The following is a 25,879-nucleotide window of genomic DNA, read 5'->3' as shown; positions in this document are numbered from 1 at the left end:
GTGAGCTTGGGAGACTCTGTGCCAGGTCTGCACCTCCCGAGTGCTTTGGTGCTTTTGCAAACATGTCTCCATCTCTTTTACTGGACTTTCTCCCAATATGTTACCAGCTGCATCCCAGCCTGTTCATTAAGCTGCATTTTCAAGAAATGCAGTAGTGCATATTAAGAGTTCTTGTGTACAATCAACATGAGTTAGTCAGTTTTGAGAATCTTTTTCATTCATCCACAATCTTTTTTTTTTTTTCCTACAACTTTCATACAAAATGCTCTATTTTATTCTATCTGGATTCCTACGCCATTTTCATCGCTGGGTTACCGTAACAGATACCATTATTAAGTTAAATGAGGTAAGATCTGCTATTTGTTTCTCTTTCCCCAGTAAGGAGACTGATTGCGTACATTCACTGTTAAGTCATCTCAAAGCAGCTCAGAATGACACCAGCAAGCCGCAGGCAGACAGCGACGAGACCCGGCAAGGCGCTCCTTCCCTCAGGAGCGGCCAGCACCACCTCCTGACCCCGCACTCCACGCCTCCCTCCATAACAGGACCTCCCCCCACCAAACAAGATGGCGGCGCAGGGGCAAGGTCTCGGGCCCGACGCGGGGCTCCCGCCGCCTTCAGGCGCCGCTATGGCACCGCAGGACGGAATCGACGCATACGGCGCTACCCGCGACGCCCAGCCCTCGTCCCGCCCCCCTTGCAGTGGCTAAGCCACTCAAGCAGCCGAAATTTAGCTTCAACCCAATAGGAGCAGCAGTCGCTTTCCACTAACACCAACCAGGGGCCAGAGCCGTTAAACTGACAGCGCGGACAGCCAATAGCTGACAAGGAGAGGCCACCTCCCTTCGCGCCCCGTTGCTGGGGCAGCCGCTGTCAATAGCCCCCAAGAGCCGCCGCGGCTCCTTTAAGCGTAGCGTGGCAACGGCGCCGCGTCCGCCGCACAGGCCGGGCCCTGCGGGGGAGCGGGGCCCAGGGCGGCGGGCCCGGCCTGCAGGTGAGGGAGAGCAGGGCCGGGTTGAGAGAAGGGCCGCCCTTTGAGGCCGCGGGCCCGAGCTGGATAAGCGGGGGCGGCCGAGCAGTAGCAGCAGCCGAGGAGGGCGGGAGATGGCAGCGCTCCCCCGCGGCGTGAGGGGCTGCCACTGGAAAGCGTTGGCCTGAGGTAACGCTCGGTGCGTTCCGTTGGGGGAGGAGCAGGGAGGCCGCCTTGTTTGGCAGCGATTCGCTCGGACGTTCGGCATTCCCGTCACTCAGGTGGGCGTTTCTGTGCGGACGCTGCTTTCTTGCTTTCTTCCGTGCCGCCACGGGTCAACGCCTTCGCCGTGTGCCGTCAGGACGGCGCTGAGGGCCGTTGCGCTGCGGAGCCGGGCCCCTTGTGTGCGATAAAGGCAGAAAGAACTTCCGAGTCGTTCTCCCTCTCTCTCTTTCTCTCTTCTATTTATTTTTCCCCGTAACCTGCTTTCTGGCGTGCTTATGAGCGATGGCAGGCAGCCCCGTGCCATCCCTGGAGTTGTGCTGTGCCCTGTGCAACGCTGCCCTGTCCCTTGCTCCACAGTGACCAGCAGCCCGACTGCGTGCCGAGGCGTTTGGGTTGGGCTCTTTCTTTTTCTTTCCACTAACTATGTGTTTCAAGGCAAAATATGTAATCAGTAGCAACAGATCGTTGCTGAAACAAACAAGCGTGAAATTCTGGAAACAGAGCTTTCTGAAGTTGTACAAGTCCTAGACTTACCTCATGGGTTCTATGTTGGTCTGATCCCGATGCGTTCAGCTTCTAAAAGTGTGTGTGGGGTTTCTGCTCTCTTTGACAGGGTGTTCTGCTTTGATTTGTTGCTGTGTTCCTTTTATTGTTTCAGGCTTTTTTTTCCCCCAGTAACTCACAACATTTCCCTCCTCACATCATTAGATGTACTGGGACAAAACCAATGTCTTCATGGATTTAACTCAAGCAAGTTTTGGTTATTTTTATAATAACTCAACCTAGCTGGTAACAGTTGAAAAGTCAACGAACCAAATAATTTCTTAATTGAGTAATCCTTAAACCAACTAAATTAAAATCCAAATGCCTATTCTAGTGATTCATTTGCTCTGAAGATAAAATCTGCATTTTTTTTTTTAATGTTAATCAAATTGCATTGTAAATTTGGTGGCAAATGGCGTCTGGCAAAGCTTGACAGATTGAGGTTTCCTGTTTTGTATGGAAAATGTGATGATATTATCAATTTATAAAACTGAAAATGAATTGAAGCTTTGGAAGTATTTCTGGGGATTCCTCAAGGGAGTTTCCATTGGTTACACTGTTCCAATTTATTTTCAGTCTGATGATTATTTTTTTTCCCCATTTTCCAGAGAAAATCCAGAGAGCATCAGAAATTAGTGTTCTTCGCTATATATCAAAGTAATGCCTGACACAGGTTGCTAAGAGAGGTGATGCCCCATCCTTGAAGACACTCAGGGACAGGCTTGATGAGGCTCTGAGCAACCTGATGTAGCTGTAGGTGTCTGTTCATTGCAGGGCAGTTGGACCACATAATCTTTAAGGGTCCCTTCTAACAAAAACAATTCTATGATTTTCTGTTCTGTGAAAATATTCTTCAGAGGGAGCATCCAGTACAGAAGTGGATAAATTTTTACACATTACTTCACAATACTATTTTTCTGTTTTAAATACCGCTGTGAAAGGCATTCTTCCAAGAGGTTATTGCCTACTCAGTGAGTACTTGTGGGGCTATAAAATTACTGACTGATCATCTTCAAGTTAGTAAGTGAAAGTGAATGTTCTTGTTTTATATATATAATTAGACATCTAGATAATTGAATCGCAGACTTACATTTTTCCCAAAATGCAGTACCACTTGTTTTGGTTTATATATGCTTTCTTCTCGAGAAAAAAATAATCATGCACAGAGATTTCTTTCTATCCTCCAGTGTCCTAATGGCAGACAAAAGTAAGGTGTATCTTGGCTAGGCACACACCATTGAAGATAGATGCCCAACAGAGAAGTTACTGCTGCTACAGAGGTTAGGTGTGCTGATGTTAACAGCTGTGGATGTGGTGCCTTTGGCACCAGGGTGCCCAGCTCAGCACTGCAGGGCAGACCGTGCTGCTTGACTTCCCACCAGATTGTTTCGTTCAGCCTATTGCTGTGAGCAAAAAAGGGAACACATGTTAGACGTAGAGCTGAGAACTGGTTGTTAATCTAATTAAAATCTTAATGGCCTAATCGAAGGCTTAGTACTAGTCCAGATATTAACACAGTTCAGGTTGTGCACAGTTACAGTGATAGAGGTACAACCTCTGACACCAGACTTTCTTCACCGACTGACTCTTCCTCTGGGACCTGAAGGGCTTTGTCTGGGCTGGGGGGGGAAGGGGAGGTCAGCATCCCACATCCTCTCTTGGAAGGAGGGAGAGTGTGCTGATGGTTTTTCTTCCTTGTCATGTGTCCACCTGGGATTGCTTTTATGCTTGTTAACACACTGCACACCTTATTCTTTCCCCAGCACTTGATGGCTCTGTCATCACTGAATTTATACATACAGTGCATTTTACACATGTTGAGAACTTGTCCTTTGTTCTATGTGTCGTTACTTATAGAACTGATTTTACCCATCTCCCGTGGCTGTATCACCTGGTGAGCAATTATTAATTGACCACTGGTTAGCTATTATAGTGCAGGGCCCCCCTGTTGCCATGTGTACTCTAAGGCCCCTACAGTCATCCCATGCCTGTGACCCTCCATGCTCTATTTTTCCAAGCCTCGCAGACAGTTTGCTCTGCACACAATAACTACTGCTTATTGCTATCTGTTGGTTATAAATCAAATTGTAGGTGTTAGAGTACACAGCTGTACAAAGCTAAGCAATAACTAGTTAGATAAGTTGCGTGGTGGTTAGCTAATTTTCTTGCAGCTAAATAAATGAAGCTTCAGGCATCCAAGATGAGTCCAGACATTGTCTGACAAGTCCTGTGGCCCCATTCTGATAGCTGAAAATAAAGCCTGTGGCTTCTTGCAAGCAGTGACAACACCACGGTTGCTATAGGCTGCGTACACAATTACAGTTTTTATGTTGTTACAGTCAGGATGATTGAAGTAGTTTGATGCCTGTTACAGCCCTGTAGAGCATTATCTTTAGATTTGATGGTATTTTACTATTCTAACATTGGCATATATCTTCTTTTCTATCTTCTTTATTACCCGAGATTCTATCTTGTGGAGGCAGGCATAAAGCAGTCTTACCTGTGTATCCTGTAAAGAACAGGATGTTGCCAAAACTGTGTCTGTGTTTCAGTTTGGAATCAAGGAGTGAGGTAACAAATTCTGTGAGACCAGGATTGAGGAGCAGAGCTGCTTGGGAGTATGGTTGTGTTCTCATAAGTTCAAACGTCTTACGTGATCTTAGTCTTACACTCATTAATGCTTGTGAAATCTTTGTTACCTTCACAGACAAAGAAGGAAATACAATTATGGTTAGGTGTACACTTCTGAAATATCTTTGATAGCTTCACGAATTCAAAGCAAAAGAAAATAGTCATTGCTGATCATTCACATGTTCACTACAGCTGACTCCTTCCAGCACACACTAAGGAATCTCTAGGGCAAGTGATCTCAAGCATTGCTCATCTTCTTTCTGTTTTCATCAGAATACTGTCTGACATAAGTTTCAGGCATCTGATTTATTTCGACCTCTTTGAAAATACTTAGGTCTTCAAAGAGCATTATATTAGGAAGTTACTCCCCAAGTAAAGAAAAACAGTCTCTTCCGAATAATTCAGTAATAATTCAGTAATTATTTCCCAGCAGCTTCTCAGTTTAGAAATCTGTTGGAATATTTATTTCTCTAATTCCTGCCGTATAGATTATGAGGGCAAGTCCATCTCTGTCACTGGAGGCAGAGTTGTGTGTGCTAACAATGTAGTGGGCTGGAAAGCTTGAATTTGTGATGAAAACTGTCTTGGCAACTGATGTTTCTGTTCTGCTTGGCTATGCCGTTCTTCACATATAGATGGGGAACAGAAGGCCAGAAAAGCATGCTAAGTTTATTTTATTGGGATAGTAAAGTGACATAATATGGTGAAAATTTTGCAGCTCATTTACAGGTATGTCATATGCCCTGCAGTGTAGAAGAGATCTGATTGAAAGCAGCTCAATTTTTTTGTGTGTAGTTTATTTGAGCTCCTATCTTGTTTCTAAATGGTTATGTCATTCTACAGGCAGGAGTGCTGGGCTCTGGTGTGAGTACTGTTTATTCGCCCGTTAGAGGCTTGATCTTGAGTTTGGAAAGATGGGAAATAGGTGGAGAAATAAACTTGAGAACTGTGGGAAGAGAGGTGGAAGGTACAGGAGGCTGAGTTTAGTCAGTCCAATACATCATGCACAGATGAGAAGATTCAGTTTTGAGTGAGAAAGACAAGGAAAGCTTTCAATGTATTTGCTTCAATGATCTCAGTGTCTGAAAAATGTGGAAGGTGATTTTTACATAGAGATTAGACTTTTCAGTTTACATCAAAAGGCAATCTGCAGAAGCAGTCATTCCCTTTTTACACCTGGTAATGTTTACCATATACTAGGTGTAAAACAAGTAATGCTTACCGTGTACCAGCAGGGTGGTTTCTCTATCAGTTACTTTAAAAATAAACATTTAAAAGACTGTACATGCATTAACATGTAAAGCATGTGACACAAATTTATGTGCTTTTACCAGTTCTGGAAGCATACAAGAGTACTTCCCAAGGCAAGGAGCACACTAACACAGGTAGGATCTCAGTGGTCATTAAGGATAGAGCAAGCTTTGGATCAATTTTTTTTTATTTTTTATTTTTAAATCAACCATTTCATTTAATATCATCAGAGTGTGAGAAGTTGAGATATGGAACGCTTAGTCTAAATCTGCAAATACCATTTCAGTTCTAGTCATAGGAATAAGTTGTCAATTTCTTGGGTTAGAAAGTTTTTCAGCATGTTTATGTTAGCTTCCTGAATAGCTTCAGGCTTTCACTTGCTTTATTTTCCAGAGGCTTATCTGCTCTCTGGTCTGGAAATAATTTCTTATTCTAGATTCAGCTATAGTCATTTTCTGATAATCTTTAGGCAATGAATTGCCTCAAACTGTTGAGTATGGTACTAGCTCCATTCCTAGAGTGACATCTGTCCCATTTAATATAAATAAGAAGGCTAATGTAGCTATTCATCATAAGGTTATAGGAATTCTGAGTAATTTTACAGTTCTTTTACCTTTCTTAACAGCAAAACCATTCTCTTTTTTTTTTTTATCTCTCTCTGTTGTTACAGAAAAATGCATTTGGAATGATAACTTCTCTTTGCTGAGCTGAACTACAAAGATCTCATGCTTTGGAGATGAAGATGATAAACACAAAGAATAAATCCAGCTTCTGCTGCTGTGAATATTAAAAGGTCCTTTGTGTCAAAATGAACAGTCTTTGAGAAGAATCTGGAAGCTGCTTAATCTAAAAGATGGGAGAAAGGGTAAGGAGCCCAGATTCTGAACAAGACAGAAGATCGGATGAGAACAGAAATAGTGACTCTTATTATTCAGATGAAGATAATGCATCCCATTCATCTGACCGGTCACCTACTCTAAGCTATCCATCGACAAGCCATGAAAAGCGAGATCACAAAACAAGAGCTTCAGACAGTCTTGTGCACTACCAAGGTAGGTACACATAGAAACTGTTCTTTGTAACTGCTCCAAAGAGTCTTTGAAAGTTGGAATAAAAGTGGTAAATGTACTGTTCTAAGAATCTACTAATAGCATTTGTGTGAATTATACTGCAGGTGGCAGGTAGGCTCTTAACTGTTCAGTTGAAAAATGAAATTAACCAACTGCTGTAAAAGGGAGATATTTTGGGGGGGGGGGGGCTTTCAGAATTATTCATGCTTCTTTTGACAGGAAAGTGCACCTCTTGAACTAGCCTTTGGTTGCATCTTGCTGTTGTTCTATTTGAATCTTTGACAGGAATCTCAGAATGGCCAGGGTTGGAAGGGACATCAAGGATCATGAATCTCCAACCCCCCTGCCACATGCAGGGCCACCAACCTCCACATTTAACAGCAGACCAGGCTGCCCAGGGCCCCATCCAATCTGGCCTTGAACACCTCCAGAGACAGAGCATCCACAACCTCTCTGGGCAGCCTGTTCCAGCACCTCACCACTCTCATAGTAAAGAATTTCCCCCTGACATCCAACCTAAATCTCCCCTCCCTCAACTTAAAACCACTTCCCCTTGTCCTGCAGTTATCAACCCTTTCAAAGAGTTGATTCCCCTCCTGTTTGTAGGCTCCCTTTAGGTACTGAAATGCTGCAGTGAAGTCACTCTGCAGCTTCTTTTCTCCAGGCTAAGAAGACCCAAGACAAGGCAATACTACACAGTGTATAAAAAAAGAAGATCCTTCTGTTGTGTACTTGTCTGAGCTTTCCTGTATGATATGGTGTCATTACAAAACAAACCAAAAAAACAATCAGCAATGTTTCAAGACAGAAAAAAATGTTTGGTGAAACTTTAGGTGCCTGTGGAGTGGAAATTCAGGATTGTTTTTACAGACATTTTTGAGGGGTAAAATACAGCTGCGCTCTGAGTTCCCTCACACACACCTCATGAGCTGCTGTACATGAGTTGATTCATTGATTGAGACTGTGGGGAAAGCAAACATCCCTGCAAAAAAGAAGAGAATGATTTGTCCAGCTTCAGGCTGAAGTAGGGTTATGAAGCCTCTCTGCCACATTTTGACAGGTTGTTCTAAATAGTTGCATGCGTCTTCTGATGAAGTGAAAGCGTATCTTGCCTTTCTTTAGCAGTCTGTTTCATTGGCAAATCCTTGATGGCAAAGTTTTCCAGGGAGAGTCTCTTCAGATCCTGGCATTTTGTTGAACTTCTCTATGTTCAGAAGTGGCATTGCAGTTGTAGGTTGGGTGCCTGAGAAACAAAAACTGCAGTTCCACAGTTGTTTGGTTTGGAGTGGGCAAAGAAATGAGTTGGTTTTCGGTGCAGCTAAAATTGAATACAATTATTACATGAAGGCATGGTGAATGTAGTGTTGTTCTTGAAATGCACTCTTCCCCAGCTTAATTTTGTGGTTGAAAGTGCAGACTTGGTGTTGGAATTTTCTGTTCTGCTCTTAATCTGGAGAAATTCATGTAGGGGTTTAAAGGCTAGACTGTGAGGTTCATGGGAGTGCGCTTCCTTCTCAGAAGGAAAGATGTGATTCCTGCAGTACTTGTAATCTTATCATACCTGAATGCTACATAAATATTAGTCATGTGGGGGGGGGGAAGAAAACTTTTTCTTTCCTGTTTTCTTTAAAGTTGTTATTTTTGCTTAAAAATGTTGTCTGTAGAATAGAAGCATGGTGAGCATTAAAGGGAAGGAAAGATTTTCTGTCATACACACCCTGTGTGTGCATAACTGCATTATCTCTATATACCAGTTTTCAAGTCTCTATATTACATAAACTGGTGCTCAGAATATTTCTCCCACTAAGCTGTCTGTCTGTCCAGTTGTTTTAAGATGTATTTTTGGTGTGTAATGTGCTTTATTCTTCTCAGCGTTGCCTGACATGCAAATAAGATAGAAACACCAATGCTTAGTTTTTATCTGCAGTGATGGTAATAAAATAACAGCAAATAAAAATGTAAGTGATGGATACTAGTAATCAAATAAGGATACTCTGTGGAAAATAACTTGTGATACAGGAATAAGTTATTCAAGGGATAACTGAATTTTCATAGGATTTATGATTTTGCTTTGTAGGCTTTTTTGACCCTTTAAAATTGCAGTTTTATCTGTCAGCATGGATTTGAAAACACTGTTGGATTTGTCTGAGAAAATTACATCTTGCATAATACATAACTAGCTGGCTCTCAGCTAATTGTTGCAATTTTAAAAGCCCTTGATAGTACTGCATGCACAAGAGTACAGTATTTCTATCTTAAGCAAGCTAATAAACGTAATCAAATATTAATAAAATGTCTGTTATTTCTGATACAATTTATAGATGATTACTTTGCAATGCTTCCATGTTGATATCTGCAGGTATTGCCTCTTTCAGTAAGTCACAGACATAATATCCTTTTTCTACATCTACGGAAAGAAGCATAATGCTGTTATGTGTATGCTTTTTATTTTCTGATGTGAAGGCTGCAGTCTCTGCTAAGTATTGTAGAATTGTTTCAGGCAGAACTTCATTCCAAGAAGGATGTCTGAATCCACAAATTGCATTGTCTTGTAACAAACGTGCTTTTTATTGTTCCTCTTAGCCACAAAGAAGTTGGGTTCCAAATATGCACCAAGCAAAAGAGGGACACGGTGGGGTTTCCGTTCTCAAAGCCTCACTAGGGATTCTCCTGCGAAAGATATAGATCTTGTTACAAAGAGAGTCCTTTCTGCTAGGCTGCTGAAAATCAATGAGCTCCGAAATGAACTGACTGAACTCCATATCAAACTAGATGAGCTGCAGAAGGAAAACAGGGCACTGAAGAGGCTTCAGCACAGGCAGGAGAAAGCCTTGAATAAGTTTGAAGATACAGAGAATGAAATTTCTCAGCTCATTGCTCAACACAACAATGAGATTAGAATATTAAGGGAGCGCCTACGAAAATCTCAAGAGAGGGAACGTGCCACTGAGAGAAGGCTAAAAGATTCAGAAGATGAACTGTACCGAACAAAAACTGTCTTGCAGAAACTGAAAAAGCTGTCTGCAGATAAGCACCTTGCTGAAAGAGATGACCTGGCTAAGAAACTAGCCTATGCAGAGAGCAGACTAGAGGAGAGTGAAAAAAGAATTAAGGTGAGATGAGCTTTTGAAATATTTGCTCAGATATTTCTTAAGTGACTTTTATGTATTAGTTTGGCTTCTGGTTTTCTTGGTTTTTTGGTGTTTTTTTGTTGTTTTTTTTTCGCTGTGGTAGAGCAAGTAGAAAAATCTTTCTTGATGCTATTTATGAGCAAAAATTATTCCTGAAGGGATTATGTAGTTGTATACTCAATAGTCATGCATTCAAATTGCTGTTTACGAATTAAATGTTACGTGTGGGTGTCAATGCAGTGGAGTTGTGCTTTTCAATGTTTCTAGAAGTAGGAATGATGTTTCAAAAATGCAAGCAACCATAATGTAACTTTATGCAGTCTAATTCCTTCTGAAGAGGAAGCATTTCTTAAACATTTACAGGATATTCAGAGAACCAAGTACTCCAATTCTTTTTTTTAAAAAAAATGTATATATATAATAAAAAATATAAATAAGATACATGTATATATTTTTAAAGAATATGTATATGTATTCTTGAATCTTATGGATTTCATTCATGTAGTGGGTTTGTTTTTGGTCCCCAATTCTGTACATCTGAGAGCTGAGCTGAAGAAAGCTTTTTTAGATAGCAAAATAAGCTCCAATATGTTTTAGTTTTATTTGCAAAAATATTTGAAGGTATGTTTTAAAAACTCATTTAAAAAAAAAAGTATTGTATTAGCAATGTTTGGTAGTTATATGCAGTACCATGTTTAGCTGAAATTACATTCATCATAATTGTAAGTGTCAGTACTTAATTGTAAGTTATATTATGGTGATAACAGATATCAAAAATCTGAAGGGTTAAACTGGAAAGTAAGCTTTCATGAAATAAGCTCCAAAATAATAGGAATATCCCTGCAATAGAAATGGCTACACTTCTCAAATCACCCTGTAGTGTCACCATCTGGCACCTGGAGTTTCATGATTGGGTATCTCAGTATTTGTAGTAGTAATAGAATATATGAAAATAAGTTGTGTCCTTCAAGGGAGAATCTTTTTGTCTGCTTTTTTCTTTCTCATCATCACAGGTTCACTTAAAACAGCTGTTGAGAGGTGAGGGTATGCAAACAAAACAACAATCACAAATTTCTTTCAAGTAGATTTTAATTATTTCCTGTCTTCTTCCTCTTCAGGAGGTGTCTCATTTCTAAACCATCAGGTCAAGATTTTACTAGAGGTATACAGGTGTGTTCTCTGCCTGTTTCAAGAGCCTTGGCTAGTGGGTACTGTTATGTCCCCAGATTGCCTCTCACTACTCCAGAAAAATGAGCAGCAGCACCTGCAAGTGCTGTGTCTGCCCCCATAAGCATTAGGATTAGGGTTTAAATGTGTTTGGTGTTATAGTAGTGGCAGAGTTGAGCTTTGAATCCAAGATGTTTGTTTACTGTTATTTTTTTAACCACATTGACTATTTAAAAAAAAAAAAAAAGTATTCTTGGTTATTAAAAAGTATTATTTTGTTGTTTTAATTGAAGGATCTGGAGAAAAATCTGGAACTAAGTGGTAGCAGTTTTCAGCGAGAATTACAATTGAAGAAGAAAAAGGTGCTTGAAGCTCAAGACAAAAATAGAGCTCTCCAAGAAGAGCTTCTTCAACTGAATCAGAAGCTGAAGGTAAGTTGTGAAGCGGTGCAAGCTGGTACCTATGTTCTGGTGTTTTATCTTTGGAAGAACCTGTCATCAAGTTTACATATTTTAGCAGTGGATGCACTTTCTGATAATGTACTTGATTATATCAGGGGAGTTCTTTTCCTGTTTCAAATTGAAAGATTCTATGCTCTGACCCTTCAGCCAATTTTGAGCTGCAGTGTTTCCATGTTACTATTACTGTTAGCACTAGTTAAGAAAAGCAAGATCAAGTACATAGCCAAGAATGGTTATTAAACTCCAAGATTTACTGAAAGTTAGGTATTGAAGACTTGTTTTAAACCAGATCTGCAACTGTGTACAGCCATTTATGTTACCATGCACCATGTCATGTACTTGGATTTCAGTAGGCTTGTGTACAGATTAGTTGTGAGATCTCCATACGTTACTAAATTTGTGCAGTTTTATTTCACTTTCAGTTCGGTTGCCAAAATTCTGAATTTTGCTGTAAAATTGTGACTCAGAAAGCACTGCATTCTACTCAAATATCAATTTGCCTTTACAAAGGAAATGCCTTTGTAAGGAAACACCATGTTTGAAACTTTCTTATATGATGAAGATGCAGCAGTTTGTTGCCTTACCAGTTGTTGAGCACGCAGCGCTAGTGATCCAAAAATCTGCTTGTTAACAGTGAATGTTTTAAGCACGATTTGTTAGTGGAGAGTTTGATGTTCTGAAAATATTTTCATTGTCAGATGGCTTCTGGTAATTCGCTGGTAATTCATTTCTGTATTTTAGCTAATAAATACAACAAGGAGAATATGCTTTTTACTGTATGATACCGTGAGACACTGCTCCATGGTATTAACACAGCCTGTGACAAGTAACCTTGAAATGTTTAACTCTACAATGCAGAAATTTTTCTTGTGCAATCTATATGTACATCACAACCCTTTTTCAAGTTTATGGAAGCACTGGCATTTACTTTAATTTTTGCTGCAGAGCTCTAACTTTTTTTTTTTTTTCCAGAGCATTTTGGTAATGAGATTTAGGAGTAGAGTTCTGTTTGAATTTTTGAGCATAAGAGAAGTTAGTAATGTGATTGTTCTCCTTGAAAATTGGACAGAACTGTTGATGCCCTTACTTACTTAAATTCCATTTGCAATGTGTATTTTTTATTTTAATTTACTGCCAGTGAGTGAAACATTCCTAATTCATGCTACATCTCTTTCCTTAACAGGAAAAAGAAAGAGAACTTGATGCCAAAAATATATATGCTAATCGTATGCTGAAGGTATCACCGAGGAAAGGGATGGATGTTATTCAAAGAAAGAAAGGTAACAAATAAAGTAGAAGAGGCAAAAATTTAGTACCGCTACTTTGATGTTCAACTTTACCGGGTGTGTATATGATGCTGACCCTAGCACTGCTCGTCTGAGAAGTCTGAATTTTTTTGCACTGCTTTCTACACAGCAGTCATTACAAAAGAAGGGCACGGGATGACTTTCCTGTAACTGTAGCAGAACCAGAACCTCAAATTTCCTCCGTGGTGTTAATGTTTTGTATTGCATATATGAAGGAGGACCAGAAGATTGTTCAGTAAAATTTCTAGTAGATCGTAGGTGTCTGCATGACAGTGAACTGCAGACTGAAAATATGAAATGTCACTGCTGTATTTTGGGAATGCTTTTTATTTATAATTTTCCCCACTTCAAATTAATGTTGTCAGATTGGCTGTGGTACATTTTGCATCCGAATACATATGTCCCACAGCATCATCTTCCAAAAGCATCACTGTGGTGATTTTCTTCTGGAGCGACAAGGCAGCCATGAGCCTTATGCTACAAGCATCAGTATACATTTATGTATGTATGTGCGTGTGTGTATCAGTCTTTGGTGGATCAGTGGAATCTGTCAGAAGAAGGAATTTCTGGCACTGTTTTAAATAGCTAATGCCAACATTTTGAGCTCTTTAGTATTTATCTATCTACCTCGTTTCAGTGTAGATATTCTGCTATTAATCCATTTTTGAGTTCAGGTATTAAAATATGTTATTTAATAGAAATAAGTTTATGTGCTTTTAAGATACAAACAGGTACATTTTAACTTAATGAGTTTACTTCTCTGAGTATGAATTCATTGAATTCAGTGACAAGCAAGAAGATGAAAATAGATATTTTGTGGCTAATTTTTTTAATTCAGTATGCTGTGATTTTATAAGTAGCTTTATTTTTTTTTTCTTGTAGATTTTTTTTTTTTTTACATGTAGGTGGGTTTTTTTTTGCTTTTGTTTGTGGGTTTTTTTGTGTTTTTTTTTTTTTTTTTTTTTTTTTAATTATTATTTAATTTAGCATGTAACAGAGGCTGGAAACAGTTATATGAAATTTGTCAAAACTTTCCACTTCCATACTTGCAAATACTTCAAAATCAGTGTTTTAACACAGTGGGATATTTTAAAGTGCAGATATGTTTTGTTTTTATTTTCTACAGCCAGCAACCAAAATATCAAAAAAGGAGCACAGCTCACAAAAGGAGTACAGACCAATGGATGTTTCTCATCTGTAGAACTTCCTCCAGAATCAGAATTTGTCTGTGATGATGCAGTAGATAAGAAAGAGAGGATTCTTTCCAGAATAGTGAGTTCCATTTAAAAGAAAATATTTGAGACTTGCTCCCCATAATTCACCTGTCAGATTGATTATTGAATGCACAGCTTGCTTTTTAGGAAAAATATATAAGTATACAGAAAATACAATTTAGACAACGTTCTGGTCTTTAAGAGAAGCTCTGCCCTTCCAGAAATATTGTGTGCCATTTTTTTTGTGACAGTTCACCCTATTCTGTATCTTACTGATAGCCACTAATTCTACCTGCTTCTTTTTCTGCCACTGCCATTTCTTTGAAGTTTTCAAGCCTTCATTTTGTTTTTCTTTATTTCTAAAGCTTATTTGAGCAGTCTGTTGTAACAGTGCTGGCTGCTTTGTCTTTCTTTTTGTTTTGCTCTTAATTATGGTTTCTTGTAGTTTGCAAATTTATTTCACAACCCATAAATCTAATGCTTCCTCTTATTGTCAGATACTGGTATTTCTTCTGTCATTTATCCAGCTTTGTGAATGTGGTTGGATTTTTGTGTTGTTGGGTTTTTTTTTTCCTGTTTCCTGTAATCATGGTACAATTAGAAGTATTCCTAACGCTTTTATTTCAGGCTGGAATTAGAGATTTGCAAGGTAAAATTAGACAGGTTCTGGTACGAATCTGATGCACTGAAGTATTTTCATGGTTGGCTCCTTCCTTCATGTGTTCCATCCCAGAATCTTTTCTGTGATTATGGATGTAGTTTAATGCATGTGTTTTCCAGCACTTCAGTGTGTGGGTTCCATAACCACACAGGAGGTACAAGCAGAGCTTGTGGAATCCAGTTGTTGCTTTAAGTAAAGTTGGGTCTGTTTCACTTATTTTAGAGTAAAATAAACTCCTATATAAAGTAAAATACACTTTCTTAGAGAAATAGGCACAAGGCTCAATATTAGCATCCACTTGTTGGATTAGGCTGCCTTTCTCTTCCTTGCTTTTATGTTAGTGCTTTTTTACTGCTGACATTAATATCAGTTCAAGTGTATTTCCCTTTAAATCTGAGTATATCTACTTATTAGCTGATTTTTAACCCAGGAACAAACCTTTCTCTTTCACTGTTGGTTACTTGATACTCCATAACTTCAAGTACCATCGTGAAACTGTCTGAATCGACAACCTACTCACTTCAGTAAGAAGTCAGGCTGTGGTAACTAGCTTGTTTGCTAAAACAAAAATGCAGTGGGGTCTGGCTTCTATTAAGGTCAATTACTGAGTTTTCAAGCAAACTATTCTAACAGAATGACAATTTTATTTTATGACAGACATTGAAGCAGCAGTGTTCCTGAAATGAGTAATACTGAAAAGAATCGGTTGCTAGTTTTGCTTCAGACGAATGTTGAAGGTGCTAAGATAATAAGGTCAAATCCCTGAGTTGTCAGAGTTGGTTTGGCTTCGATGTCTTGCTCATTTTTATGATTAGCAGTACAGAACATAATTTCAGAATGAAATAGAAGATCGTGTGATATTATTTGTTTGATTATTTTTCTGCATCAGTTGGCTATTGTATCAATTTGTTTCAGGAAAAAGAGCCTCAAAACAAGGAATGGAAAGAGCAAGCAGACCTGCTAAAACAAGAGCAAGACAGAGAAAAGGAAGAGAAACTGAAATGTGTTCAGGAACTACAGACTTCAGAGGAGAGGTTTCAAAAGCTACGTGATGGTAAGAAAAATAGGCAGCTGAAAGCTGGAAAATGCAACATGGAATACTAAGCAAGTGAGACTGCTAGGTTGTGGTTTTTTGTTTGTTTTTTGGGTTGGGTTTTTTTTTTTTTGTGAGAATAGCAAAATGATTTTGCAGAGATCACTACAGTGGAAAATTATTTTCAGTTATGTTATGCAAAGAGATCAGAAAGAAAAATGGAATATAGAGTAATCTGAATCCTGTACTCAGACGTGATTAAGTATAGAGCAGCAAAAAACACTGAAGTCTGAGAGATTTTGCTTTGCAAAACAAGGATGACATAGCAAATAAATGCTGAATTATCTCTGATTTGCTAGATGTTATTAAGGTAACAGTAGCAAACTACTGTCTATAGCACAAATCTGCTGTCCTTAATAAGGCCTCTTTTTTCAATACTTACTTCACTTATATCACAGAATCACAGAAACAGCAAGGTTGGAAAAGACCTACAAGATCATCCAGGCCAACCATATCATTGAAGATAGTAATTTATCTTCTTAGTTGTGTGAATCATTTAGTGTGGCTATTTAAGAAATATCAGTTTTCATCCTTACATCTTAATGTTGCTTTTTCTTTATGCGTTTGGCTTTCAAAACATACTTATGGCTTACTTTTATAAGATTTTTATGGACAAACCACATGCTGTTGTTTAAAATGCTCTTTCAATGATTATAGTTAACAGAAGCAGTTAATGTAGGTGACAAGGAAGAAATCTAAAAACCTACAGCTGCTTTTAACTCAATCCTACATAAATTCCCCTACTTCCACTCACATTTTTGCACAACTTAAGCAGGCCAAGGATTTGCTCTGTTACCTGCCTAAGATGATTCTGACCATGTTTTCCTATTGTATAAGCTGATATTTTCCCCACCTTGCATATGGGAAGGTAGCTACTTTACTTGTTGTGATATTTTCAAATGCAGTGTGATTGAAAATACATATAAACTGAACTGTTGGAGTTATTTCTGTAAGCTTGATCAGAAGTACTGTAGATAGCATGGAACTTTGTGAAAACGTCAATCAGCAGTTTGAATTAAGAGTTCAAAAGGAAATGCCAATGTGCTGAATAGGCCAAGTAGCTGTATTCAGCCTTTGACCTAACGTGTCTATTGTGTCTTGTTAGAAAAATATTTTCAAAACATATTTTGAGAAGATACATTCTTAGAAGCTTTCTTTTTCTTGTACATGTAACATTTGCACATGTTAGTAGTTTAATTACTGTTGCACCTCCCATGCCCCTTTTATTTGTGCAGATTGCCATTTGGTATTAGCACAGGTGCCCTCGTTGTATTCGTATAATGGCACATGAGACCCTTGTGTGAAAGTGCTTTATGCAGCAGATACAGAATGTTTAAAATCATGCACAACTGGAAAACACTAATGACTATCCGTGACTTTGTTACTTGAGAGCTCTACAGGATCGGTTCCCTTTACAGTAAAATATGTATATCCCAGTGGCTGTGGTGCTGACAAAGAAAACCAAAGTGCGAGTTGGAACTATTAAAATCAGTGGTGTTGTATTAATTTTTCTTCAAAGCCAAGAAATAAGAAGGCAATTGGCAGAAATGAATTTCCCTGATGTTCTAAAATGTGGAAAATGGCCTAATAGCATACCTTTGTATCTCAGCAGAGAATGTAGTGGATTTAGTTGTAAGTTTTTGAATATATATATATGTATTTTTTTTTACAATGGAAATACCACACTATGCATGAAAGAACATATTGCATACTCAATGGCTTTTGCTTGCACTGTCTTCAAAGTGTTCTTATAAAGGCAGCTTAAGACTAAGACATTGTAACTAATGTTTAAACTTCCTACAGAATGGGAAAAAGAAGAATGTGACAAAATGAAAAAAGAAAGCAGCTTTTTATTGGATAAAGAAGATAAAGCAAAGATGGAAACAGAAACACACAAACCTGAAATAGAGACAGAAAGTACTGAAATGCTGGAAGAACGGCGAAAAAGTGAATTTCTGCTTGCCAAAATGAATGAAATTGATAGAGAAGCTCAAAATGTAATGAATGTGAAACTTGCTTCTCAAACAGTGTTCATAAACACATTGAGAAAATCTGATTCTCCGGAGAAGAAAGAAAAAAATGGTCAATTCTTTGAAATTCCAGGAAAGGTTACAAATGGATTTCCCCAAGAGGAGAGCCAGGAGGATGCCATAAGAGCACAAGGGCAGAAGCAGCGAAATTTAAGGACTGTAGATTTAAGTAATGAGTTAACATTTGGTAGTTACGTACCTTCCTTTGGAAAAGTATCAGGGAGACCAAGTTGGCTTAATCAAAAAGTTGACTCTTTAGAAGAAAACATGAAGGAAAATGCAGATTTCCATAGTAAGAAAGAAAAGAAGTCCAATTTAATGGAACAGCTCTTTGGAAGCAGTGCCAGTACCATCCTCCTCCCTAAAAGTAAAGATATGACACCTTTTGACATAGATTGGGAATCAAGTAATACTCTTCTTGATAAAAACAGTAAAATCAAAGTAAAAGAAGACAACGATCTTTTCAGTGAAGGAAGAAACCTAAACAGACACCGTCTGCAACACGCTGGAAGCAAGCCAGCTTTTAAAACCCTGGGTTCTTTAGAAGATGAAATTGAAGAAGTAGTCTTACAATGATCATATTTTATATTTTTCATATGTAAACACTAAATAAATATTTTCACATAGTATTTATTAGATACAGATTTGAGATATTTCAAATGTAAAGCCTTATGAAGGAGTAATTTACTTAAATGGATGTATTTGTATAGAGGAAAGATGTGCTCTGATAGAACAGCCTAACATACACACAGGAAATTTGTTTTAAAAAGTAACATCTAAATACAGGCCTTGGAGATCTGACAGTCACTATTTTGGCAGTAAGACAGTGAAGTTGTCCTGAGGGACTTGCTGATAGGTGAGATAGCTACTAGCTTGCCACTTAAGTCAGAGAAGATGCTCTTGGTCCTACCTGTGCTCCAGATTAATGATCCCTGTTGCCACATGGCACCATCTGACTTGCGCAGCTGTGGCTCGGGTGCCAGAGGCTTGTCAGTGCAGTGCTTGTAGGGATGCTGTAGGAAGGAAGGGTGTTACAAAGGCTTACACTCATGCACACCCTTCACCTGCATGCACTCATAGACACTTAGTGCTCTCTTGCTGGCTTTTGCACACAGTCTTTCTCTTGCTATCACTCTCTTGATTATTGAGACTTATGTGTCATCTGTAATAGATCAGTAAAACCATACTTCTCACAAAAGGGAATTATTTATGACAGAGTTAGCTGGCTGGGAAAGCAACAGGCTTTTAAGTGGGAGTGCTGGCATTCAGGGCAGCTAGGAGATGTGCATCTCTGGCTAGCCAGTGTAGGAAGTATTTTGTTACCTGTAGGCAGTTCGCCATACACTGCTTTTAGTTTGGTTGATTTCTTTTGAGCTTCAATTTGCTTCCCCAGGCATTCATAGGGCCTGTAAGCTGTATCAGGAAAAGGTGTATGTAACGTCAGTGTCATGAAATTGATAGAAGAGTCTTAACTTGCACAAAGCCTCAGGTAGAAAGACAATACTCTACACTGTAATTGTGTTATCGCAGAACCTCAGCAGAAATACAACGAACTCAGGAGCAGCTGATCTCTTTTCTGCATAGCTTTTCTGGAGATTTTAATAACAAACTTGTCCAGGTTGTCCAATATTTTCAGGTTATATTTATTATATAATGCCATTTTTTGTAACTTCTGAATTTTCTACATAAAATTCCAATCATTAGTAAGTTGTTTTTTAACAAAATGCTTTTATTAAAACAGTTGAGTAAAATTTGTACGTGGAGATCATCTTTAACAAAAAGTTTTGACTTTTTATATTGTGTTACTGATGCAGGGAAGGGGGATGAAAGTGGGTTTGGTAGTGACATTGCTAGTCATGTCATCCACTGCATGGTGCATGTATATAAATTGGAATTGTAAGCAGTGAAGTATATCAGAGGCATTCCAGATAATTACATGAAGGTCATCATTCTTTACTAGAGTGGCAGATTTTTAAATGCTTCTCTGATATGCTCCCTATGAGCCTGATTTAAAACATACTAAAAATACAGAGGGAGATTATTATGATTTCAAGATGCTTTGAATCAAGATTTCTGTGGAAACAATGGCTTTTCTGAAAAGGGAAAAAAAAAAAAGGCTGGTGTCTGCATCATGCAATAACTTTCTTTGCAATAACTTTTCCATTCAGAAAGAAAATTAGTCACAGATTCAGACTGGGTGTGTGTGGGACCTTTCTCTTTAATCAGGCTGAAGTGAAAAGCAACCCATGTTCACCTGTGTGCTTACACTGTGAACCTGATTATGTTGATTATAAAACTGTAGAGTTTAGCTCATTTGTTTTACTTACTGTGAGTTAGAATATAAGTTTATCACTCTGACCAGGAGTGAGTTTAATTGTCTGCTATTCTTCCTCAGTTACTTGTTTGGGGATATACAACGTTCATTCTGAGAGGCAGAAGTCAGCTTGTAAGCGTGTTAAGTGTATGCAAGCGAGTGGTTATTTATCTTGTAACTTTCTTAAGTGTGGATGAGTACTGCCCTTCAAGACTACAGGGCTGCATTCATGAACGTATTACTGTGGCTGTTTGCTTTTGTTCCCTGTGGCTGAGGATTACAGGACACAAAACAATGATGTAGCTGCTGTGGTTATTAAGGATCACACAGTGTATGGAGAGTTGGTTGGTTTGTTTGCGCAGTGACCCATTAACATCTGGCAAATTCTAATTATCATGCTGAACTGTTGTGCTCTGCTATTTCAATTGTAAATGTATATTTTCTAAGTTGCTTCGTACTATCAGCCTCCTCTTAAGTTTACACATTCTGTTAGCAGACCTTTCCTGAAGCAAACATTGTGCTGGCTTGCACAAAAAGGTATATCCTCTAGGAAGGTGAAAATAAATTAATCTGCTGGGTATGGTGCCACAGGTATATCTTTTGTTTTCCCTGATTGCTTTCTGTCTGCAGCTTATTGTCTGTTCTTGCTATGTTTACAGTTTTAGTGTTACTTGTGTGTAAATGCCATTACAGTTAAGAAGTATAAATCAAGCACTTGGGACTTGGAGGGAGCAGGAGGGTGGAATTTTTGGATCCTTCTCAACATGTGCAAGCAAGATTTCTGATGTTGAGAAGTTACAGTTTTCCACTGTCTGGAAGCAACTTCTGCAAGGTCTTAAAAGGGTCTGTAGACATTGTGATTGGGTTCATCAGTATACATTAGTTCTCTTTACCCCTGATCTTGACTTCCATATCCATGTAGTGTGCATGTTGCTTTAGCAGTGGTTAAGTGTTTGCAGAACACTCCATTTTGGAGGATAAAATAGATCACAAATGTAAGCTGTTCTAACAATGATCTGTGATGATAACTTGATGTTTATACTATTATAGATTGTTTGTTAGACTTTCAGATCATAAGGCTGTCAAACCTGTTGCGCTGGAAAAAAAAATCCTCTGTTCTAATATGAGATGATCATTAAAATTTGTCAAATTGTTTTATTGGAATACACAGGAGATGGTTGCTGCCCTGGGCAAAATGATCTCCCACTGAGGAGCACATGATGAACTTGATCAGGTAATAGAGCACACCTGACAGACAAAAAAGAAAATTTTATGTGAGAAAACTTTTTGAATAGGGAAAGGCACAGTAATCTCGCATCTGTAATGCAGAAGAGATGCGAAGGGCATCCCAAGTCCTCCTACAATCTACAACCCTGAAGTGAAGCCTGAAGAATGCTGCAGTGGTAAGGATAGTGAGCTGGGAAAAGCTTGAAAGCAGTGTCTATATGCTAAGTAAGGAATCAAAGAAAGTGATTATTTTAGAACTCTGATAAATTCTGTTTTTCTAATTTTGCTTTTCCTATTGCATACATGCCTAGAGAGGTTAATTGCAAATCTATAATGCTTCTAAATGAGGAGAGGATGTGCTTTAGGCTACCTGGTAGCCTCAGGTTCATTGCTGGTGCTAAGACAGAAGCTCTAATTCTGCTAGCCCAGAGTCTGTTAGGTCTGATGGGGGTTATGGAAGAATATCTCATCTGGTGTGTTAGGAGTAGAAATCTGATTAGGAAAATGCCTTGAGGCAAATGGCTAGAAGAGCATCAGTGGGACTTTTGTGGATATTTACAGACTGAGAGTCCTCAGGGTGAGCCTTTAGTATTCCAGAAAATAATAAATTCTACATAGAGCTCTAAAGCCAAGACTTACTAAGGATCTACAGTGCAGAAATTAACAGCTTCAGGAGAATCACTGCAGGAAGGGAAGTTTTGTTCCCTGAGCTATATGACTTCATGAAGTCCGATCTTCTCTTGTCCTGCTACAACTTTTAAGTGTAAGAGATGTTCTGAGTGACTTTGCTCATTTATAAGATTTTCTTTTGCTGGATCATATTTAACATGATCTCCTGTTTTGAATTCTGTCTTTGATTAACTGCAAAGTTTTGATGTCAGCAGGAGAACAATTGCATCAGTGTGCACTGTCAGCCAGGACCTCTGGCTGCTGGGAGTTGCTAGGATACCTCTCACAGGTATTGCTCACTTGGCTCAGCACCAGCCAGTTTATTTGAAATGTAGGTTCATGTCTTTGCTGTGTGTGTGTGTTGAGTGAGCCACAGACTGACTGTTGTATTTGCTTTGATAGTCAAGAACTGTGCTCTGCAGCAAAGAATGCAGAGAATAGAGTAGCCATTCCACCAACATATGACCATTGCTTTCAGAGGGGAACATCAGCCATAGAAAACCAAGGATAGGTTTGCCTTGGCTTGTAGGTGTGGTTTAACCTTGTATCTGTGAAGACACAAGGGAATTTTTCACCTCTCATATATTCTTTCTCGACTCTGAGCAGCAGGTTGGACCAGATGGCCTGTAGAGGTCCCAGCCTATGTCTTTCTGTGATTCTGCCATCCTTCCCATGTCTCACTGGTATTAATGCTCCCTCAATAAGTCCTTTGCACAAAGCAGTTCCATGCTACTTAGACAAAGTTGCCTCAGATACCTCCTGAGTGGCCATCTGTTCCTGAATATGAGAGTGTTGTATTTAGGGCACAAATGCCAACTCAACTCTTTCTTGCCACTGTAAGGCAATATCCCTCCTGTAGCCTATAAGACTTTTCTCCAGGTTCCTGTTTTCTGAAACATCTTGCTCTAACCTTGTCTTAAGGACCTTTTCCTGCCACTTCTGTGAATCTTCCCACTGCCCTAGAACCCTCATTCTTCTTTCACTCTCATAAACTCATGCTCCTATGGCTGTGACTTTCCTCCCTATTGACCATCATTCTCTCTCTCTGGTTTTGGCTGTTACTTCACCTAAGCACAACAGTTATCTTCTCCCTCGACTCCCTTCACTCCCTCTGTTCTCTGGGTTTGTGTGGCTACCTGTGGCTTTGCCTTGTGGCTACCTACCAGCTGTGTGTGTCTTCTCACCTGTGGGATGAAGTAATTTTGCAAGGCCTCATAAGAAGGGGTTGTGCTGGTTCAAAACTGGTTTCGTCTGTACTACCACATACAAACACTGACAGGGATATGTTGAAGTAGCCTTGTCCACTGGCTGGGCACCAGGACTCATACCCAGCTGGCCCTTCAGGGATCCTTGCAGCAGCAGAGCATGAGGTTTGCCTGCTAGGACGGCCTTGCAGTGACCTTCCCTTGTCACTGCTTGGGCTGTGGAAGGTTTGGAAATGCCCCTTGGTGCTCTTCCAGTTCTCACTCTGAGAGTTGTTAGGATCTTCTGGTCCTTTGTCATTTTCTTTGAGCTGCCAAGATCTCCAAGCTGGTCTTCATCTGCCCACCATCACCCCTTAATGGCTTAAGTCTTTGTTTTAGCCTGTGTTTAGGCTGCCCTCGTGTTCCCAGTAACCTGAAAAGCTGCACATTGCTGTGACAGGGTTCAGCTGTTGATGCAGGAGCTGCTCTTACAGCCTTTCTTCTGAACCATCTGCTGCTCCCACATCCCAGACCTTTACCTTCTTTTTCCACTTACACCAGTTTTAAATGTTTCCTTTACTGTTCACTGTGGTATCGTGAGAGTTTGTAGGGCTCAGCTACATGCTGCTGTTTTTTGCAAAGCTTCTAAAAAGTTTCTGGCTTTGCTTAGTAATTCCCATGGCAAGGATGGATAACCCACCTTCTGTAATTCACTGAAGATCAGTCAATTACTAGCAGTCAACATGAAGAAATGATGTTTGGATTGTCAAAGGGCACTAACTGAACTCCTGTACCTGACCTTCCATAGCTATAAAGCTAAATGTGGGTTTGAGTTCTCAAACTAAACCTTAAACTGCCTGTGTGAACCAAGCATCTGGGTCCTGGGGCACGATTCTTATCTAACCAGCAGTCATTTGTTTGTTTGCTTGGTACATAGCTTTCTTTGTCTCATAACCCCTTTTACGGAATAACAACACCCAGTGCCTGGGTTTCACTGAAAGTTTGTCTCTGTGTGCTCTCTGAACCTATTGGCCTCATGGCACCCATGTGGAAACCTTGAGAAAATGAGAGGCACAGAGCCTTTCTCTGTATCACTGCTGGCAGAAGTTAGACTAAAAATGTCTGAGTTCTCACTCATTAGATGGCACTGCTCCGTTTTCAAGTGTGTATAGGCATCTCCTGACTGAATCTCAAATACTGAAATGCAGAAGACATTCACCAGTTTTCTCTCCTAGAATGAGTTGCAATGTGTAATTTCTTCTATCAAAGAAATACACAAATATAGGATTAAATATTTTCTTAAGAGTACTTTCATGCTTTCTGATCTTTTTTCTTATGTATTTTATTTTCACTGAATCCACCACGTATGATGGCACAGGATGCAGTTTTGCTCAAGCTGATAAATTGCAGCATCTTGCAATCTGGGAAAAATATCCACCATTTATGTAGCATGAGCAACATTTACAGCATTCACTAGAAATATTTGATTCAATGCAATATTAATATTTCCATATTCTTCTCAATTATAAATTGCACTCTGAGGTCTAGAGTTCATCCAAAAAAATCCTCATTTTAATGAGTGGCAATCACCAAATGGTCCTGATTTTCTGAGGAGCAGGGGGTTGCAGTGCCTATTGAATTCAAAGTAGGATGAATCTTTCTGGGCAGCAGATTGTTGTCATCCTGAAATTCTCTTAAACCCCTGGTCTAGCGGATGGTGACTCTGCACGTAGCAGGGGGTTGAAACTAGATGATCATTGTGGTCCTTTTCAACCCAGGCCATTCTATGATTCTATGATATAAGATCTGCAGATTTCTACTTCAGAGTTCAGGAGCTCTTCCCCTGTCTGGCCCCATGGCAGCCCTTGGCTGTGGCACTCAGTCGGAGCTCATGGCTTGGGACTTGAGTGTTGCCTCTGTAGTTCCTTACAGCAAAACTTGTCATCTTTAAATTTGCTGTTTCTGAGAGTTCTGTTTAAATACAGTTCTAACTTGTAAATAGTGGAAGTTTGAAACGTATTGTCCGTGGTACTTCATATTTCTAGAAAGAGAATATGTTGAATTTTGTAAGCACTTCATGAGCTGCAAACTCATGATGGGTAAAGCTGATACAAAGCACTGCTTACAGAGCTCTGGTTCCTCCCTGGTGCTCATTTATTTACACCTCTGATTCCCAGGCATGTACCTGCTGCTGTTGTGTGTTATTTAGGTCTGGATAATGCTTTATGAAATACATTCTGGCACACTCTCACTTTTGTGAGCCTGTTTGACGCAGCTTTCTTTCCTGAGCTGTGATCTGGGGTCATGCTCCCAATAACACTTAGGTGCGTTTTGGGATGAGATCACTTTCTTACCGTGGGCAGGAAATGTTTGAGGATTAAAAAAAAAAAGAACCGAAACCAGTGAACCTTACACAGGCTGCCTTTCTCAGATTCAGAAGTTATATGATGGACTCTTTATTTTTGTCAGCTTATTGATTAAATTGCAACTCCAAAATAGTCTATGGATCATACAGTGACCATACGGGCAGTGTGTTCGACTGTCAAAAACTCTTGTATGGCACATGAGTTTCCTTTAGAGGGCACCATTGACTTCCCTAAAGTCTGCTCAGATGTCTGCACACCGCTAATGAGGCTTGTCCACACCTGGGCATTTTAGATCCATTTGTTTGTTCTAAATATTTGGGATGCTGTGTGCTACGACACATCATCTACCATATACAAATATCTGA

General features: G+C 39.4%; 2 protein-coding genes across 4 annotated transcripts in view; one reads left to right on the top strand and one right to left on the bottom strand.

The window, feature by feature from the left end:
* SH3BGRL2 (SH3 domain binding glutamate rich protein like 2) overlaps nt 1-1,238 on the bottom strand; it is a 62,187-nt gene extending 60,949 nt beyond the window's left edge. Inside the window, exon 1 of the mRNA XM_048934957.1 lies at nt 804-1,238. Within this exon, the coding sequence (XP_048790914.1) occupies nt 804-1,238 (435 nt within the window). The remainder of the gene's footprint in view (nt 1-803) is intronic.
* On the top strand, nt 882-21,232 carry LCA5 (lebercilin LCA5). 3 transcript variants are annotated; one of them, XM_048934875.1, is made up of 8 exons: nt 882-994; nt 6,291-6,672; nt 9,274-9,803; nt 11,282-11,419; nt 12,633-12,729; nt 13,883-14,028; nt 15,547-15,685; nt 17,528-21,232. In XM_048934875.1, exons 2-8 carry the CDS (start codon nt 6,474-6,476, stop codon nt 18,328-18,330), a joined length of 2,052 nt encoding a protein of 683 aa, XP_048790832.1. In that variant the 5' UTR covers nt 882-994; nt 6,291-6,473; the 3' UTR covers nt 18,331-21,232. The 3 variants fall into 3 exon arrangements, with proteins under 3 accessions (XP_048790832.1, XP_048790830.1, XP_048790833.1); XM_048934873.1 differs by lacking the exon at nt 882-994 and adding an exon at nt 1,074-1,251; XM_048934876.1 differs by lacking the exon at nt 882-994 and adding an exon at nt 1,278-5,754.
* The last annotated feature ends 4,647 nt before the right edge of the window (nt 21,233-25,879 follow it).

The sequence above is a fragment of the Lagopus muta genome, chromosome 2, assembly GCF_023343835.1.
Source record: "Lagopus muta isolate bLagMut1 chromosome 2, bLagMut1 primary, whole genome shotgun sequence".
NCBI classification, from domain to species: Eukaryota; Metazoa; Chordata; class Aves; order Galliformes; family Phasianidae; genus Lagopus; species Lagopus muta.
Note: the sequence above shows the minus strand (reverse complement) of the source record. Positions and strands in the feature narration are given on the sequence as shown.

Coding starts and splice junctions, on each gene's coding strand:
- LCA5 (XM_048934875.1), top strand. CDS start 6,474: ATGGGAGAAAGGGTAAGGAGCCCAGATTCTGAACAAGACAGAAGATCG. Junction 9,804..11,281: donor AGAGTGAAAAAAGAATTAAG/GTGAGATGAGCT, acceptor TTTTAATTGAAG/GATCTGGAGAAAAATCTGGA. Junction 11,420..12,632: donor AACTGAATCAGAAGCTGAAG/GTAAGTTGTGAA, acceptor TTTCCTTAACAG/GAAAAAGAAAGAGAACTTGA.